Here is a 15,551-nt window from a genome sequence, read left to right as displayed (position 1 = left end):
ACCAGCTGTATTAGCATTAGCTGGTAACTTGATACAAAGGCAAATTGTTCCACATCTCCTGAATCAGAAATTCTGTGGTGGGACAGTTTAATGAGTCTTCCATGTGATTCTGACCCATGGTAAAAATCTGACAGCACTACTGTAATCCAGATCATAACCCAGATTATTATAATCATAATCCATATACTTTGACAGTAATATGTCAATGAAGGAGATCTCTCCCAACTGTGTCAGCTAAGCACTTCTTAAATACCTAATATACAAAAAGGATACAGTTAGTCATATACTATATACTACTTATCTTAATTACTACTTATTTTAATTACTACTTATTTTAATTACTTACTTTATTTCCGCTCAACTGTGAGCTTTTCTGCAGTGAATGGGATGATTTGTGTTTGACTTGGCAATGACACAAAATGGAAAACAATGCTATCCTACCTCTTTGCTGTTGTATTCCATATCACAAAACTAAAAATACAAGCGAAATTTATGATTGTGTCATCAATATTAAATAGTTGTTTGCCTTTTTTTCAGAGATACAAGAATGACATTATCATAAAAAAATCAACCTCGATCCTTGTCTTTAAGCTGGTCAGTTACGGAAATGGAACACACTGGCACTGCAACGGTGAATCAGTCCCAGTCCCAGCACCCAGGGCTAAACCAGGGTCGTGAAGCTCTCTGCCAACAGCGAAGCAAACTCAAAGTACACCTTTCCTTCTATTTGGCTTTTATTAAAAGAAGTCCTAAGGTGCTGAGATGTAGTACATCATATTTATTAACAAAATTATTAACAAATATACAAAACTTTTACAGGTAATACTCTTACATCCATTTCTTCTCTATAATACTGATTCTGTTCAAGTAGGTTATCTACAGTATGTAAACATCCCTTGGATTGACTTTACACAGATTAGGAAAGCCTTCTAACCCATGCTTTTGTCAGATACTTCTTATTTGGCTTTCGTTTGTTGCATCTGATCTCCACATTTGGCACACGAAAGAGACGTCTACAGCGCAAAAGAGGCAGCTTTCCTGGTTTCCTTCTGGCTTTTGCGAAGGCATAAAAAGCTGCCAGGAGAACAGCGCACGCAATGGTACGCAGCGAACGTATTGGTGCTGGATCAGCTAGGATGCCAACTCTCGGGTCAGCTCTTAAGTGTGAGCACAAGTTAATGTCTCTTCCTTCTCCCACCCTCCCCAACCATGCCCCATGCAAGGCTGAGAGTCTAAACCTTGTCTCAAAAGCGTTAAATAATGTACCACCCATCTTAGAACAAGAAAGATGATTTCACTGAGGAATAATTTTTTATTGACGTGTGTGTGTGTGTGTGTGTGTGTGTTGATTTCTGCAGATCTGATGATGCAGAAAAACAATCTGAAATGGTGAATAAAGATAAAATAGATTCTGGAGTAAAACTCGTTCCCTGCCTCCACGCCCTCACCTACTATCTCTGTAGTAACACCGGCACCTGCCTTTTCTTGGTGGAAAAGTGATGAAGGCCTTGGTGAATAGGAAAAACAAAGAAACAAACAAAAAAGAGCCAAGCTTTAATACTTTCAACCTGTGAATACAGTGTCAAAAAAGAAATTAAAAAGGTAATTGGAGATTCTTCTCTCTTCTCCTGGGTTTCCTTCCGATTATTCAATTTAGTCTAATCAAGTAAAGCTGATCCAGAGAGCTCTCTGCTGGCTCCACAACCGTCCTCTCTGTCCAACACAATATTGCTCTTGTGGTGGCCGCGCCTCCTGCACGAGAGGCAGCCTTTGAGAACGTCTGGATTTGGGTGCACCCCTGCCTCCGGGCTTCTTTCACCACAAGGGCGCGGTGCCCTCCGATGCCCCATAGAGTTCTGCCAGTTTCCGGAAGCGGGGTCCCCAGTCCGTGAGGAAATCGAAGCTCTGCTCTGAGTCTGAGGTGGCCGACTGCAGGGAGCTGAGCGATCCGGCCACGGAGCCGTCCCCCTCAAACATGTAGGTCTGCAGGGAGTCGAAGGGCGGGGCCCACAGGTCCGTGTCGGCCTCGTAGAGCTTGGCCAGCACGTAGCTGTGGACCGTGCTGCTGACCGCGCAGGTCTGGGGCACGTAGCGGGAGAGGCTCTCGATCTCGGGGAGCATGTCCTGCCGCGTCTTGGGGGCGCCGCCTGCCTGTGCCTCGCGCGGGTTCCACAGGGCTGCGATGTCGAAGGCCTCTGTGTCCTCTTCGCCGCCTCCCTCGTCGTCGTAGCGCACGATGTTCTCGTGGATGTTCTCATCGTCGTCGAGGATGTACGGCTGCTTGCGGTGGCGCCTCAGGGACAGGATGAGCAGTACCAACACTGACGGGAACACAGAGGACGAGATGGGTCAGCCTCTAGAAATGGTTAATTAAGCAAGGGGGCAAAGAAGGGTTCAGAGTGGCACCCGGGACAGCTTTGGTATTTCAAACGTTAATGAGTTTAGTTCAGGTCTGCCTGATCCTCACTGTGAGCATTTAAGAGCTCTTGGGGTGAAGGAGGTTTTATATTTCTTAGACTCCTAAGAAACTGCGTAGTTTCATAGAAGCTTGCTGCTTTAAAATTGTGCGTAGACACACAATGAACCATTATGAAAGTCTGTAAGATAACACAAAGCACAGAAGCCTGCTGTAGAAGATATGCTATGGATCGATCGTTCATACACTTTTATAGAGTAATGAGTTTCATATACATTTACTGTAATCTAGAAATCTCATTAGGTGAAATTCTGCCTTTTTGCTTTAGTGTCTTAATAGGATTCTACTATAAGTACAACCATACATCCCCAAATAATAAATGCAGACATTTATACTAAGTATGAGCTAAAGACATTTGTCTTTCATGCCTTCTTCAAAAACTAAGAGCATTGTGGGAAGGAGCTTATCAGATTCCAAACCCAATCGAGGAGCTATGGACAGTTCATAGTTTCTGGAGTTCTCTTTAACGGTTTGGCTCTTGGTAGGGCAACCTCTTCCATTGGATAGCACCATACTCGGGAGTAACAGGGTGCCCAAATCCCAGCATTTATTTATTTATTTATTTATTTATTTATTTATTTATTTATTTCAAAGGACACAAAGTTGGAGATGTGGGTAGATCTAGGAAGACTTTAAGATACGCTTCATGAATTCTCCAAAAATGAATGGAAATAATTTTAAAAACATAAATGAACGGCTTTAGGTCCACTAACCCCGGATTCCTTTAATTATTAATTATTTAATTAAAGACCTTTAATAATTGAGGTATTTGTAATTTTCTGAAGCCAGCAGTTTTCATGCGAGGGAAGGAATGAGCAGTGATATTTTATATAGTTCAGTGTGTTACCAAAGGCGTGCCACATTGTTAGCCGTGCCCTTGAAGGTTTGGATAAAATTTTATCCCAACAAATGTGTTTTTCCCCCCTTAGGTGTGTTCACTGGGGTTTAGAGGAGATATAGAGATAATCCCATTGAACTGTTTATCTTTGTAACTTAAAACATTTTTCCAGGAAGCGTGTTGGGGCTTCAGCTATAGAACTGCTATTGATTTTTTTTCCTGGTGTGCTTTGTTACAGCTGGTGAACAGGGACAGCCTGACAGCAGCGCAAAATAAAGCCCAGTTTATTCAAGGGCAGTTGTGGTGGTGATGGTGGTGATGGGGCGGGGGGAAGGAGGAGGAGGGGGAGGAGGAAGAGAAAAAAGAGAAGAAGGAAGAGGAAGAGGAAGAGGAGGAGGAGGAAGAGGATTGTCATCTGTGCAGGAAGAGATTATGGACTGGCTAAGAGAACTCAGAACTACAGATTTAAAGTTCTTGAAGTACACAAATTATAGCTAGTGATTTTAATACCTAATATTTTGTGAATATACTTACTTGGTAATAAAATATATGCACAAAAGTAATGATATCCTCTTGAATGTTTTCTCTATGTGTAAAAATATGAGACTTGGACAAGAATTGTGGGGATTCAGAAGAGACTAATAAGATTCTAAGGAGTTGAGGGGGAGGTTGAAATCTGGTATGAAAGGTTGGATCATGATTTATATCTAAAGCAGCATAGGAACATAGGTTTCTAAGTGTATATTCATGTGTGTGAGATACATTGAACACTAAGCATGTATTTTTAAATGTTCTATGTTAAACAATGATGAACCAGCATTGATTATAACAATTCTAACATGAAGTTGTCCTGTGGACTAGCAGTATTAATGAGATTAATGCTAATACAAACCAGGCTATGATGAAGGCTTTCTTTGGGTTATGACTGTTGCTGATAATGTATAGAGACAAGGATACTAAATTCTGCTGGAACTACTAAGAAGAAAGTTGACCGGTCATTTGATCTTAAAGTGATAGCAATGACATTTTAGAAGATGTCAGGAAGAAAATGGGAAAAGTTTTAAAGTGACTGGGCATGGTGTGTGTGTCTAGTTTCAGTTACTTGGTTGTCTGAGCTTAGAGGATCAGAGAGTATAGGAGTTTGAGGATTTGAGGCCAGTTTGCGCAACATAGCAAGACACCATCTTCAAAAACAAAAATAACTCCAGTCGGAGAAGACAAAGCTTAAGTGGATCCTCACCTCTCCTGCCTTCGCTCCACATCCAATCCCCAGTCTCCTTCCCAGCTCCCGAAGACCACCGGCGAAACCCCCACCCCCCTCCACGCTCTGTTCCTACTCCACAGGCCACTCCAGACAGGGAAGCAGGTAGTCTAACTGCAGATTCTCACCTCTCCCTCCTCTTCTCTAACACCCCCAGCTCTGCAGCAGATCACCAGCTGTGGTCTCCCTCCCTTCCCTTTCCCCACTTCCGGTGGATCACACAGCTTGCCGACCAAGTTCCCTCCACCCCTTCTTGCTTCATCCTATCTTCCACTCCAGCAGTGCGCATTCCACGGGAATGCTGGGTACGCCTGCCGGGGAAGCAGGCAGGCCAGCTAGGAGGCCCACAGGCTTCAGATCTTCAGTCTCTCTCTTCTCCTCCAGATCCAATCTCCTAGGCTCATCTCCAGCTCTATAGCAGACTACTCTATGTAGCCTTTCCTCACTCACTCACTGCTCCGATCCAGGGACTAGACAAATCCTGGTGGAACACCCTGCTACCTGTCCTCCTCTCTAAGAACCACCTGGGCCTCACCCTCCCAGCCCAGCCCCATTTCTAAGTGTCAGCTCCTAATACCTTAGAAACATATTTTACCTGGAATCGTCACTGGTCAAACACGTCAGGATTCCATAAGAATTTCCTATTAGGCAACACACAACCAACACAATTCCCTAAGAAACAGAGGGAGGGCAATGGAAACCAAGGAAAGAAACACTCAATAAAGACAAGACCAGATATCAGCATGTGGAAATAACGTCATCCCAAACCTAGATGCCTAGACCCCAGTGCAAAAACACAGTCACAGACAGAACAAAGTGCTTCCACTAACTCACTACTGTAGGTCCCAAAAGAGGGAGGGCAGGGGAGAAAGAGAGAGAGAGAGAGAGAGAGAGAGAGAGAGAGAGAGAGAGAGAGAGAGAGAGAGAGAGAGAGAGAGAGGCTAAAGCACAAAAAGGGCCTTAAAATAATAGCCTTTATGAATATGATCCTCAGAGAGAAAAATGAATAAATCCCATAAAGAAACCTGTAAAAATGAAAACAATGAAAGGAAGTAAATAAAAATGTTCCCGATCTGAAAGTGGAAGTAGAATCCAGAAAGTAAATCCACACTGTGAGAAATCTGGAAATGAAAAATGTAGAAGTTGGAGCAGAGTCTCTGAGGCGGGCTCACTAATAGAAGAATACAAGTGGTGGAAGAGAGACTCCCGGGCACCGAAAACAAGATGGAAGAAATGGATACCTCAGTCAAAGAAAATATTAAATTAAAAAAAATAGGCTGGCACAAAACATCCAGAAAAGCTGTAACAATATGAACAGAGCAAGTCTAAGAATAATAGAAATAGAGGAAGGAGAAGAATGAGGACATGAGTACAGAAAAACAAAATCATAAAATCATAAAAAACAAAATCACACAAGAGAATTTCCCTAACCCAGAGAAAGAGATGCTTATTACGGTATAAGAAGAACACAGAACACCAAATAAATTGGATCAGAAAATAAATTCCTTGGGCTGGAGAGTTGGCTCAGCAGTTAAGAGCACAAACTGCTTTTCCAGAGGTCCTGAGTTCAATTCCCAGCACCCACATGGTGGATCACAACCATCTGTAATGGGATCTGATGCCCTCTTCTGGTGTGTCTGAGACAGCAACACTGTACTCACATACATAAAATAAGAAATAAAACCGTTTTTAAAAAGTTTAAAAAAGAAAGTAAATTCCTCTGAGCATATAATAATCAAAATAGTAAATGTTCAGAACAAAGAACTATTAAAAGCTGAAAGGGGAAAGGTAGACTTATTAGAATAAGACTCAACTTCTCAATGAGATTATATAAGCCAGAAGGACCTAGACAGATCATCTAAACACTAAAGAGATAACAGAGCCAGCCCAGAGTACTATATCCAGAAAAATTTCCATCACAACAGATGGAGAAAATAACATCCCATGATGAAACCACCTTTAAACCATGTCTATCTACAAATCTAGTCCCACAGAATGTACTAAAAGGAAAACTTCAACACAAGGTTAACACAAGGAATAAATTATCCCAGGCCAGCAAGTAAAAGAGGGAAACACACACACACACACACACACACACACCACCACCACCACCACCACCACCAAAATGACAGGAACCAACAAACTATTGCTCATCAATGTCTTTCAACATCAGTGGCCTCAGTTCCCAAGTAAGCAGATGCAGACTAACACCGGAGATTTGAAAACAGGATCCTTTTTTTTTCCTCAGCTAAGAAAATATACCTTAACATCAAAGATTGATATTACATCAGGATACATGGATGTTAAAAGATAATATGGGCAAACAGACTTTAAGATACAAGCTGTGACCATCTCAGATATGACAAAATAGGGTCCAAACCAAAACTAATCAGAAGAGGTAGAGAGGGACACTATATATTTGTCAAAGGAGAAATCCACCAAGGGGACACTGTGATTTTTAACATCTATGCCCCAAACATAAGGGCATCCAAATTCATACAAAGAAACTCAACTCCAGCTGAAATCCCATGTTATCCCTCACAGATGGATAGTGGGAGATTGTAATACTCCACTCTCACCTGTAGACCGGTCATCCAGAGAAAAACTGAACAGGGACATGCTGGAGCTAACAGATGTCACAAGACAAACTGGCCTAACATCTTTACAGAAAATTTCACCCAAACACAAAAGAATATAGCTTCTTCTCAGCAGTTCAAGGAAATTTCTTCATACTCTGACACAAAGCAAATCTGAAAATATAATGTATATAATAAAATAATGTCCTGCATCCTACCTGACCACCATGGATGAAGGGTGGACATCAACGACAATAGAAACGATAGAAAGCTCACAAGCTCATGGGAACTGAACAACTCACTGCTGAAAAAAAATGGGTTAAGACTCAAATCAAGAAATCAATTAAAAACATTCTAAAACTGATTGAAATGAATACACAATATCCTCAAACTTAAGGGACACATTGAAGCAGTTATAATAAGCAAGTTCAGAGCACTATGTGCTTACATAAACAAACAAAAAACTGGAGACATTGTATACTAGTGATTTAATAACACACATGAAAGCTCTAGAGCAAAAAGATAAAATTGCACCCAAAAGAAGTAGAGGGCAAGAAATAATAAAACATAGAGCTGAAATCAATAAAAAAGGGAAAAAAACCTACATAGAATCAATGAAACAGAGAAAATGAGGGCTTTTTTTTTTTTTGAGAAAATAAGATTGACAAATCCTTATCTAAACTAAAGGGCACAGAAAAGGCCTAAATTAATAAAGTTAGAGATGAAACGAGAGACATAAAACAGACACTGAAAAAAACCAGAGAACTACAGTGATGGATCTTGAAAATCTGTACTTCAACAATTGGAAAATTTAAAAGAAACATAATTTTCTTGATATATACCACTTACCAAAGTTAAACTAAGATCTGATAAGCAGTCTAAACAGATCTATAACTGTTAATGAAATAGAGATAGTATCTAAAATCCTCCAAACTAAAAAAAAGCCTGAAGCCAGATGGTTTTAGTGTAGAATTCTACAAGACTTTCAGAAAGGAGCTAAGGTCAATACTCCTCAAATTATTGCACAAAATGGACACAGAAGAAACATTATCTAATTAGTTTTGCAAGGAGAAGCTACTCCAACCTCAAACCACGTAAAGACCAAACAAAGAATTACAGATCAATTTCCCTTATAAACATAGATGCAAAAATTCTCAGTAAAATACTTGCAACCTGAATCCAAACACATATTAAAAAGATCATCCACCATGATTGAGTTGACTTTCAGGGATGGTAAATGTAAATCAGTGTTATCCACCATATAAACAGAACTGAAAGTAGAAGACTATATGATCATCTCATTAGATGTAGAAAAGGTCTCTGACAAAAATCAGCATCCCTTCATGATAGAAAATCTGGAAGTGACAAGAGACATGCTCTATAATAAAGGTGCTTTACAGCTATCTCATAGCCCACATAAAAATAAATGGAAAGAAACTCAGAGCAGTTCCACTAAAATCTGCGACAAGACAAAATTGTCCTGTTTCTACATACCTACTCAATATAGCCTTGAGAAATAAGACAACTGAAAGGATTAGGAGTATGCAAAGTTAGAATGGAAGAAGTCACAGTATCTTTGCAAATGATATGATTATACATATATATGTATACATACATACACACACACACACACACACACACACACACACACACACACAGATATACATCCCTAAGAATTCCACCACGAAACTCCTACAGCTGAGAAGCACTTTCAGCAATGTAGCTGGATATAAAGTTGACTCACAAAAATTAGTAGCTTTTTTATACATACATGACAAATGGACTGAGAGAGAAATTGGAGAAACTACACCCTTTACAGTAGGCTTAAATAACATAAAATATCTTCTGGATAACTCTAGTTATCCAGACAAGTGAGACTTGTTTCCAAACAAGTGAAAGACTTGTATGATAAATATATTAAGTCACTGAAGAAAGAAACTGAAGCAGACAGCCGAAGATGGAAAGATCTCCTATGCTCATGGATAGAATTAATATTGTAAAAATGGCCATCTGACCAAAAGCAATCTATAGATTCAGTGTACATGCCATCTAAATTCCAACATAATTCTTCACAGATCTTGGTGCTTACACAGAGCCTTCACCCTTAAGTGCAAAAATGTCATTTGTATAGAAGGTGCTCTGCGAACTCCCAAAGAGAAAAGTAAACATCAACTCTTCACTACAATTTATGTCCTTCCTGCTAGATATTGTGGAAATAATCCTCCAATATCTTATTTAACCCAAGACCCAGTCCATGAGATGGAGCCCAAACCTACCATGGCTTCAGTGACTAAGACCCTGATACTAGATAGACCGCCCAGTGACCTAGGGTAAAACCAAATGCTACTGTTCTACTAAAAGACCTCAGCAATAAAATATATCCTAAGGACACTCTGCTCTGCCCATAGATCACTGCCTTGTCCAGCCATCATTAGGAGCTGCTTCCTGCAGCAGACGTGAACCCACGCAGAGACCCGCAGTCAGGCGATGTGCAGAGACCCACAGCCAGGCGATGTGTAGAGACCCGCAGTCAGGAGATATCCAGAGTGGGAGACCTTGGAATGGGATCTATCAAATTTCTCTCCGCAGGGCTGGAGGAACTCGGGAGGAAGAGTAGGCAGACTCCATAAGAGCCACAGGGGATGGAGGACATCGAGAAAACAATCCCCTCTAAGTCAGCACTCCGGAAGCCCAAATGTACTCTCAGAGATGGAGGCAGCTCTTGCGCACAGGGCCTGCGTGGGATCCCACCAGTTAGAGTCCTAAAGCTGAAAGGGGACATGGTCACGCGCCTCCATCTCCAGCCCAGAAGCAATCTGCAACTGTCAACCAATTACAAATGGTAATTTTGTTTTCTGCAATGGAGTCTCAGTGGGGAAACAATCTATTCTCATGTTTAGGTCACATACTCAGCATAGATGGCCAACAGAAATGGAACTTAACAGTGTCCATGAAGGCTCTTTGTCGTACAAGGTCATGCCAAGGCTTTTTCCTTTTTCAAAAATTTTCTTTTTAATTTTATTTCCTAATTTGTCTCTCTGTCCATCTGTCTGTCTATCTAGCTATTTGTCTGACATTACACTACCAATCATTTGAGTTTAAATTATGGCTTCCATTTTGTGTTTTTATGGATATTCTATGTGGGAATAAGCCTGTCTTTTGTGCATATATCTGTTTTTCTCCTGCCTCTTCTTGGGTTCTGTTCCTCTTGTTTGTTTTATTGCATTTCAACGTTTTTGTTTTTTATCTTATTATATTTCATTATTATCTCCTGAAGCTTATTTTCTACTGTGAGACAGAAAAAGTGGATCTGGATGGGAGGAGAGTTGGGGAGGAATGGATCGGAGGAAAAACATAGTCAAAATATATTATATGCAAAATATCTATTTTTAATGAAATACCCCCTACACACACAGACACAGACACAGACACACACACACACACACACACACACACACCATCAAAGTCCCTGGGTGTGTCCTGGAGAGAACACTGATGGCTGTGTAGGATTAGGCAATGTGTAAAACTAGTCATCTCTTGAAAAAAATATTGTTTTCACATAAGATGCTATAAATAATGAGCATTACATTGTGCTTTAAAATCAGGTTTTGGGATTTTAGGCTCAGGTGAAGAATGCGCAGGTTCTGAGAGGAAAGCCCCAGCGCTGGGAAGGCTGGTTCTGAGCATGCCGTCGGTACTGGGTCCAGGCCCACAAGGGTCCAGGCCCACAAGGGTCCAGGCCCACAAGGGTCCAGGCCCACAAGGTTTTCTAGGAACTGGGTACACGAACCTCCCCCCACACCAGTAAACACTGCCCAAATGAACATGCTTAATTATCCTCCTTTGTGTATGTGTGTTTGTGTGTGTGTATGTGTGTTTGTGTGTGTGTCTGTATACAAGTCAACCTGAGCATAAATGTTAGAGTTGTGTGACCATGTAATCTGGATTGTTCTCTTGGAAGTGTGTAGGCAAGTGTGAAACCCCTGGGATTTTATGACACATTTACCTTAGCTTCTAGAGACTTCTTACTCTGTGAGGTTTAAAAACACTGGGTCTTGGTTTACAAACTAAGTTATCTCTTGCATAGTACTCTGAGCCAGTCTCTTTAAATCAGTCTTTCTGTAATGCTGGCCCTTTGTGCACCAACCTGGACATTTCTCCCCCAAGCAGAGCAGATTACTTAACAGGGAAAAAACAGCTTTTCTTGTTCTGCACTCAAGGTCTCCCAGTGCCACCTTATGGACACTTTAGGAATTGCAGGTGGATTTTACTTGGTACAGGTAAAGGAGTATGGAAGGCTATTTATATTCCTTAATTGTAATGTAAGACAGAACACCCAAAATACAATGAAAGCTTACATTATATTTTAACATGTATTTTGAGAAGTCTATTCCAAAGGCCTATGCAGAAAATATCAGCGCTATGCTGATATTTTCAACAATGAATTTCTTTATCTCGTGTGGCGCTCAGTCACTCGGTGTTTAGGTTAACTAGAGATCAAGGGTGTGTAAATTCCAAGTGCTTTATATTTTTCCCTGTAGAAAGTTACTGAAATTTAATTTTCTCTTTCATTATTTATTTATTTATTTAATTATTGAGACGTGGTCTCATTATATAGCCAAGGGCTTCTAGACTGGTCTAGAACTTGTTCTGATGGTCAGGATGGTCTCAAGGTAGTCCTCCTGCCTTATCCCGCTAATGCTGGAACTGCAGCGTATCAACACAGAAGCTGTGGGGTTTCACTTATATTGAATGATAGCGCTGTCTTCTTCATTTGCTTTCTGTAAGGAAGATGAATGTGTGAAGCTTTAACTCAGCAGCAGAGTGGAGGTTAGACACATGTGTAGATGGTGTCTGGGATTCCAGAGATGGCTTAGGTGTTGGCTTTTGAGGGTCTAGTTTGAGGCCACCGCACTGCAGCCTGTGGGCACCAGAGCGTTGGAGGCCGAAGGAAGAGAGAAGACGCACCCACAGCCTGCTCTCACCCCTGTGCTCCTCAACAGATGCAAAGAGGTTCTGTTGCTTTACTGCTGTCTGTTAGGTGTTCACAGTGCCTGAGAGGACTTCTGTGCCACAGACAGCTTATTCCCAGGATTCCCTGCTGCGGTGCCTCTCCTCGGTCTCTTTCTTGTCAGGATACTACACATCAGGTATCTCTTTCCTTTCAGTGACACTTAGCTGTCTGTGGCGCATGGGCATGAGGGCCCAGAAGAGCGCCACTGAGGAAGTGTGAGCAGTGTGTGGCCTGCCTGCACGCTGGTCCCGGCCGGCTCTGCCTCTGACACTTGGCTATTGGCCTGTTGCTGAACCTCTGTGATTTAGCTGTTACTTACTTGAAATGGACTCGGAGAAGTCATTATCATAGCCTCTTCCATGTAATTTCGGTTCTATCACGTCAGTGTGAACTTGTATCATCTGAAATAAACTGTGAAGGCCAAAGTGTGCCTGTCTTCTAATCACAGTGCCTAACATGGGGTGGAGATGTGCCATCGATACTTGATAAACCTATGTGCTTTAATCTTGCCCAAGAGGCCTTGAGGGAAGAGGTTGTCTTCATCGTCTGTACTTTTCCCCAAGCATCACTCTACCACCTTTTGAAGTAAGCTTGGGAGAAGAAGACCAGTTCTGAGTAGCTGAGATAGGCGGTTAACTGCTCATGTCTCAAAGCATGTGGACAACCCAACCCCCAGGCCCCAAGGGGGCCACCGACTTACCTAATAGGACAAAGATGCAGGCCAGGATAGCAATGAGGGCACCCCGACTCAGACTGACTGGGAGCATATAGGCCTCTGGGCTGCAGGACACAGCATGTCCATCGTCACTGCAGCTGCACACTTGTATGGTAAGTGTGCCCGTGCTGCTGAGGACTGGGTGGCCACCGTCTGCTACGAGGATGGGCAGGTGGAAGACACTCTGCTCCTGCTGCCGGAAGCCGGACCTCCTGGTCAGAATCCGAGCAGTATTATCTGAAGGAGAAAGGCATTTAGGAATAAAAGGAGAGAAAAAGAGAAATTCTTGGATTGACGGAAGCAGGGAGGCAGGGGCAGGGTAGAGGGAGAGGAGTTACACTGTGTGCACTGATACAACCATGTCTATTGGTTTGGCTCAGCGCTTAGGTTTGAAAATCAAGAGTTTCATTTGCTTTCAGGCAAAACCCTGAGGCCTAGGAGAGCAGCTCTTTTCTGAGAGGCTGTCTTACCCTTTGTGACATGAAGCGCCCAGGGCGAACTGAGAGCCTTCAGATCTAACAAATGTTCCCTGGGAAAACGTGACAGGAATGAACAGTCACTGGGATCTGTGGCTCAGCAGCCTGCCAAGGCCTGGGTTGTTTTCTGCCTCCAGCGGAGGAAAGCCAAGGAACCCACGTGGATGGCTGGTCAAGACGGTTTATTTTTGCTATTTCGGTTGGAATTTATGTCTTTTGATATTTTCTTTAATAACTCTCACCTGGCTTCAGCAAGTTCCTGAAGAACCTGCTCATTTTCAGACGCTTCTGTGAACCCTGGCTTATATGACACAGCCTGTAACTTCTCCTGGCCTGTGGGCCGAGTTTAGGCGGTTAATATGAATCTGGTGAATTCTATTCTTTCCATTTTTACATTTTATTTTATGCACATGGTGCTTTGCCTACATGCCTGCTAGTATTCCACTTGTGTACCTGGTACCTGCAGAGGCCAGGAAAGAGCATTAAAATGTAAGACCCCCCCCCCCAAACCTAGGGCACCCCAGCGCCCCATGCCTCCAGGAACTGGAGTTACAAATGATTGCCAACTGTCACCTGCGTACTTGGAATTGAACCTTTCCCCTCTTAGAGCGGCAAGTACTCTGCTGAGTCATCTTTTCAACCTTGGTTAAAAATTATTATTTTCTTTTTATTTAAAAAGTGAGAATTTTATTTAAGAGTTAATCATATACCATTATGAGGCATAGCGTCATGCTTCAGTATATTTTTTCATTATATAATGATCAACTCAGGGCATTGTAGGCAAATCCTTTTATATGCAAGGTATTTATGTGTGTGTATAAGTTTGTGTGTACATGTATGTTCACAAGTATGGAGACCAGAGGTCGAGGTAGGGTGTTTGCCTTGCTCTACTCTTCATATTATTCTGAGACAGTGTCATTCACTGGACCTGGACATCTGACCTCCCGTTTGTCCAGATTGGCCAGTGAGCCTCGGGGATCCACCTGTTTCCCTAAGCTCAGAGCCAAGCACAGAGACATGCACCGCCACCCCTGGCTTTTCCAAGGGTGTGGTAGGTGTCTGGGCTCAGCCTCGGGCTTGTGCAGTGTACACGTACTGACTAAGCCATATCCCCAGCCTAGCCACTGCCTTAAACACTTCTCATTTCTGTGCACTGAGAACATTGGACAATCGGCCCCTGTAGCCATTTGGACTTCACACTGTAGCTGACTGAACACTTCTGTGTAGCAGAGCAGAATCCTTCTTTAGCTGGTGTGTGCTCCTCCAAGCTCATCGTGTGGGTGGGTGTAGTGCTGATAGTCGTCAAATGCTGTACAGTTTTAGAATTAAGGATTTTTAAATTTATCTTTCTAAGTTACCTGGAATGGCTTTGAGTCATAAAGCAGATTATTTTTCAACACTGCGATCATTTCGGCAGACAAACAATTTGAGAGATGTGGTGGGATACATAAGGAGTAACTCAAAAGCAAAATCCAAGCTGGATGTGGTGGCACGTGCCTGTAATCCTGAAGCTGGGACAGGGGGCTGAGGCCAGGACAACTACCGAGTTCTAGGCCAGCCAGGGCTACAGAGTGAGGTCCTTCTAGAAAAACGCAAATAAACTAAAACATCCAAGCCAACAAGAAGTCACTACCCTTAACAGAAGAGCTTCTGGGCATGTTTCACATGATCTAGAATTTCACAAAATTACTAAAGGCTGAAAGCAGACCTGGCTAGTGATCGCCAATATTTCTGGGTCTCCTTCCCTTCCTGAATAAAGGACTATACTTTCCTACTCTTCTTAAGTTAGGCATGGCAAAATAATTTACCTTAATTGATGAGGAATAAGCAGGTAAGAGCTAGAGTCTGCTTCTCCCTGTTCTCTTGTTCTGAAACCATGATTGAAGGAATACAAGAGCCACACAGCCTGGGGCAGAGCTGAGTGAGGCGGACAACCCAGGTGTGACTCAAACAATTCTAATACAGTCTCCCTTAAGTTAGGCTTACCTGACTGGAGGCTTTTTTTTTTTTTTTTTTTTTTTTTTATCTAACCAGGTAGGGTTTTTGTTTGTTTGTTTGAACTAAAGTACCGGTTTTTGTGATCTGTACATGTTGTGTCTTATTTAATCCTCATTATAATTTGTTGTGGACGGAACGGTTCCACACCTTTACGGTGAGACAGTTAAAGCCTAGGTCAATTACAATTTCTTTATAGT

At 42.2% G+C, this 15,551-nt stretch overlaps 1 protein-coding gene across 1 annotated transcript in view; it reads right to left on the bottom strand.

The window, feature by feature from the left end:
* Positions 1 to 824: 824 nt before the first annotated feature.
* The window catches only part of Cdh20 (cadherin 20), a 92,631-nt gene continuing 77,904 nt past the window's right edge, over positions 825 to 15,551 (bottom strand). Inside the window, exons 11-12 of the mRNA XM_052201004.1 lie at positions 12,866 to 13,117; positions 825 to 2,321 (exon numbers count right to left, since the gene is read on the bottom strand). Of these exons, the coding sequence (XP_052056964.1) occupies positions 1,816 to 2,321; positions 12,866 to 13,117 (758 nt within the window). The 3' untranslated portion in view covers positions 825 to 1,815. The remainder of the gene's footprint in view (positions 2,322 to 12,865; positions 13,118 to 15,551) is intronic.

Source organism: Apodemus sylvaticus, chromosome 12 (genome assembly GCF_947179515.1).
Source record: "Apodemus sylvaticus chromosome 12, mApoSyl1.1, whole genome shotgun sequence".
In the NCBI taxonomy this organism is placed as follows: Eukaryota; Metazoa; Chordata; class Mammalia; order Rodentia; family Muridae; genus Apodemus; species Apodemus sylvaticus.
Note: the sequence above shows the minus strand (reverse complement) of the source record. Positions and strands in the feature narration are given on the sequence as shown.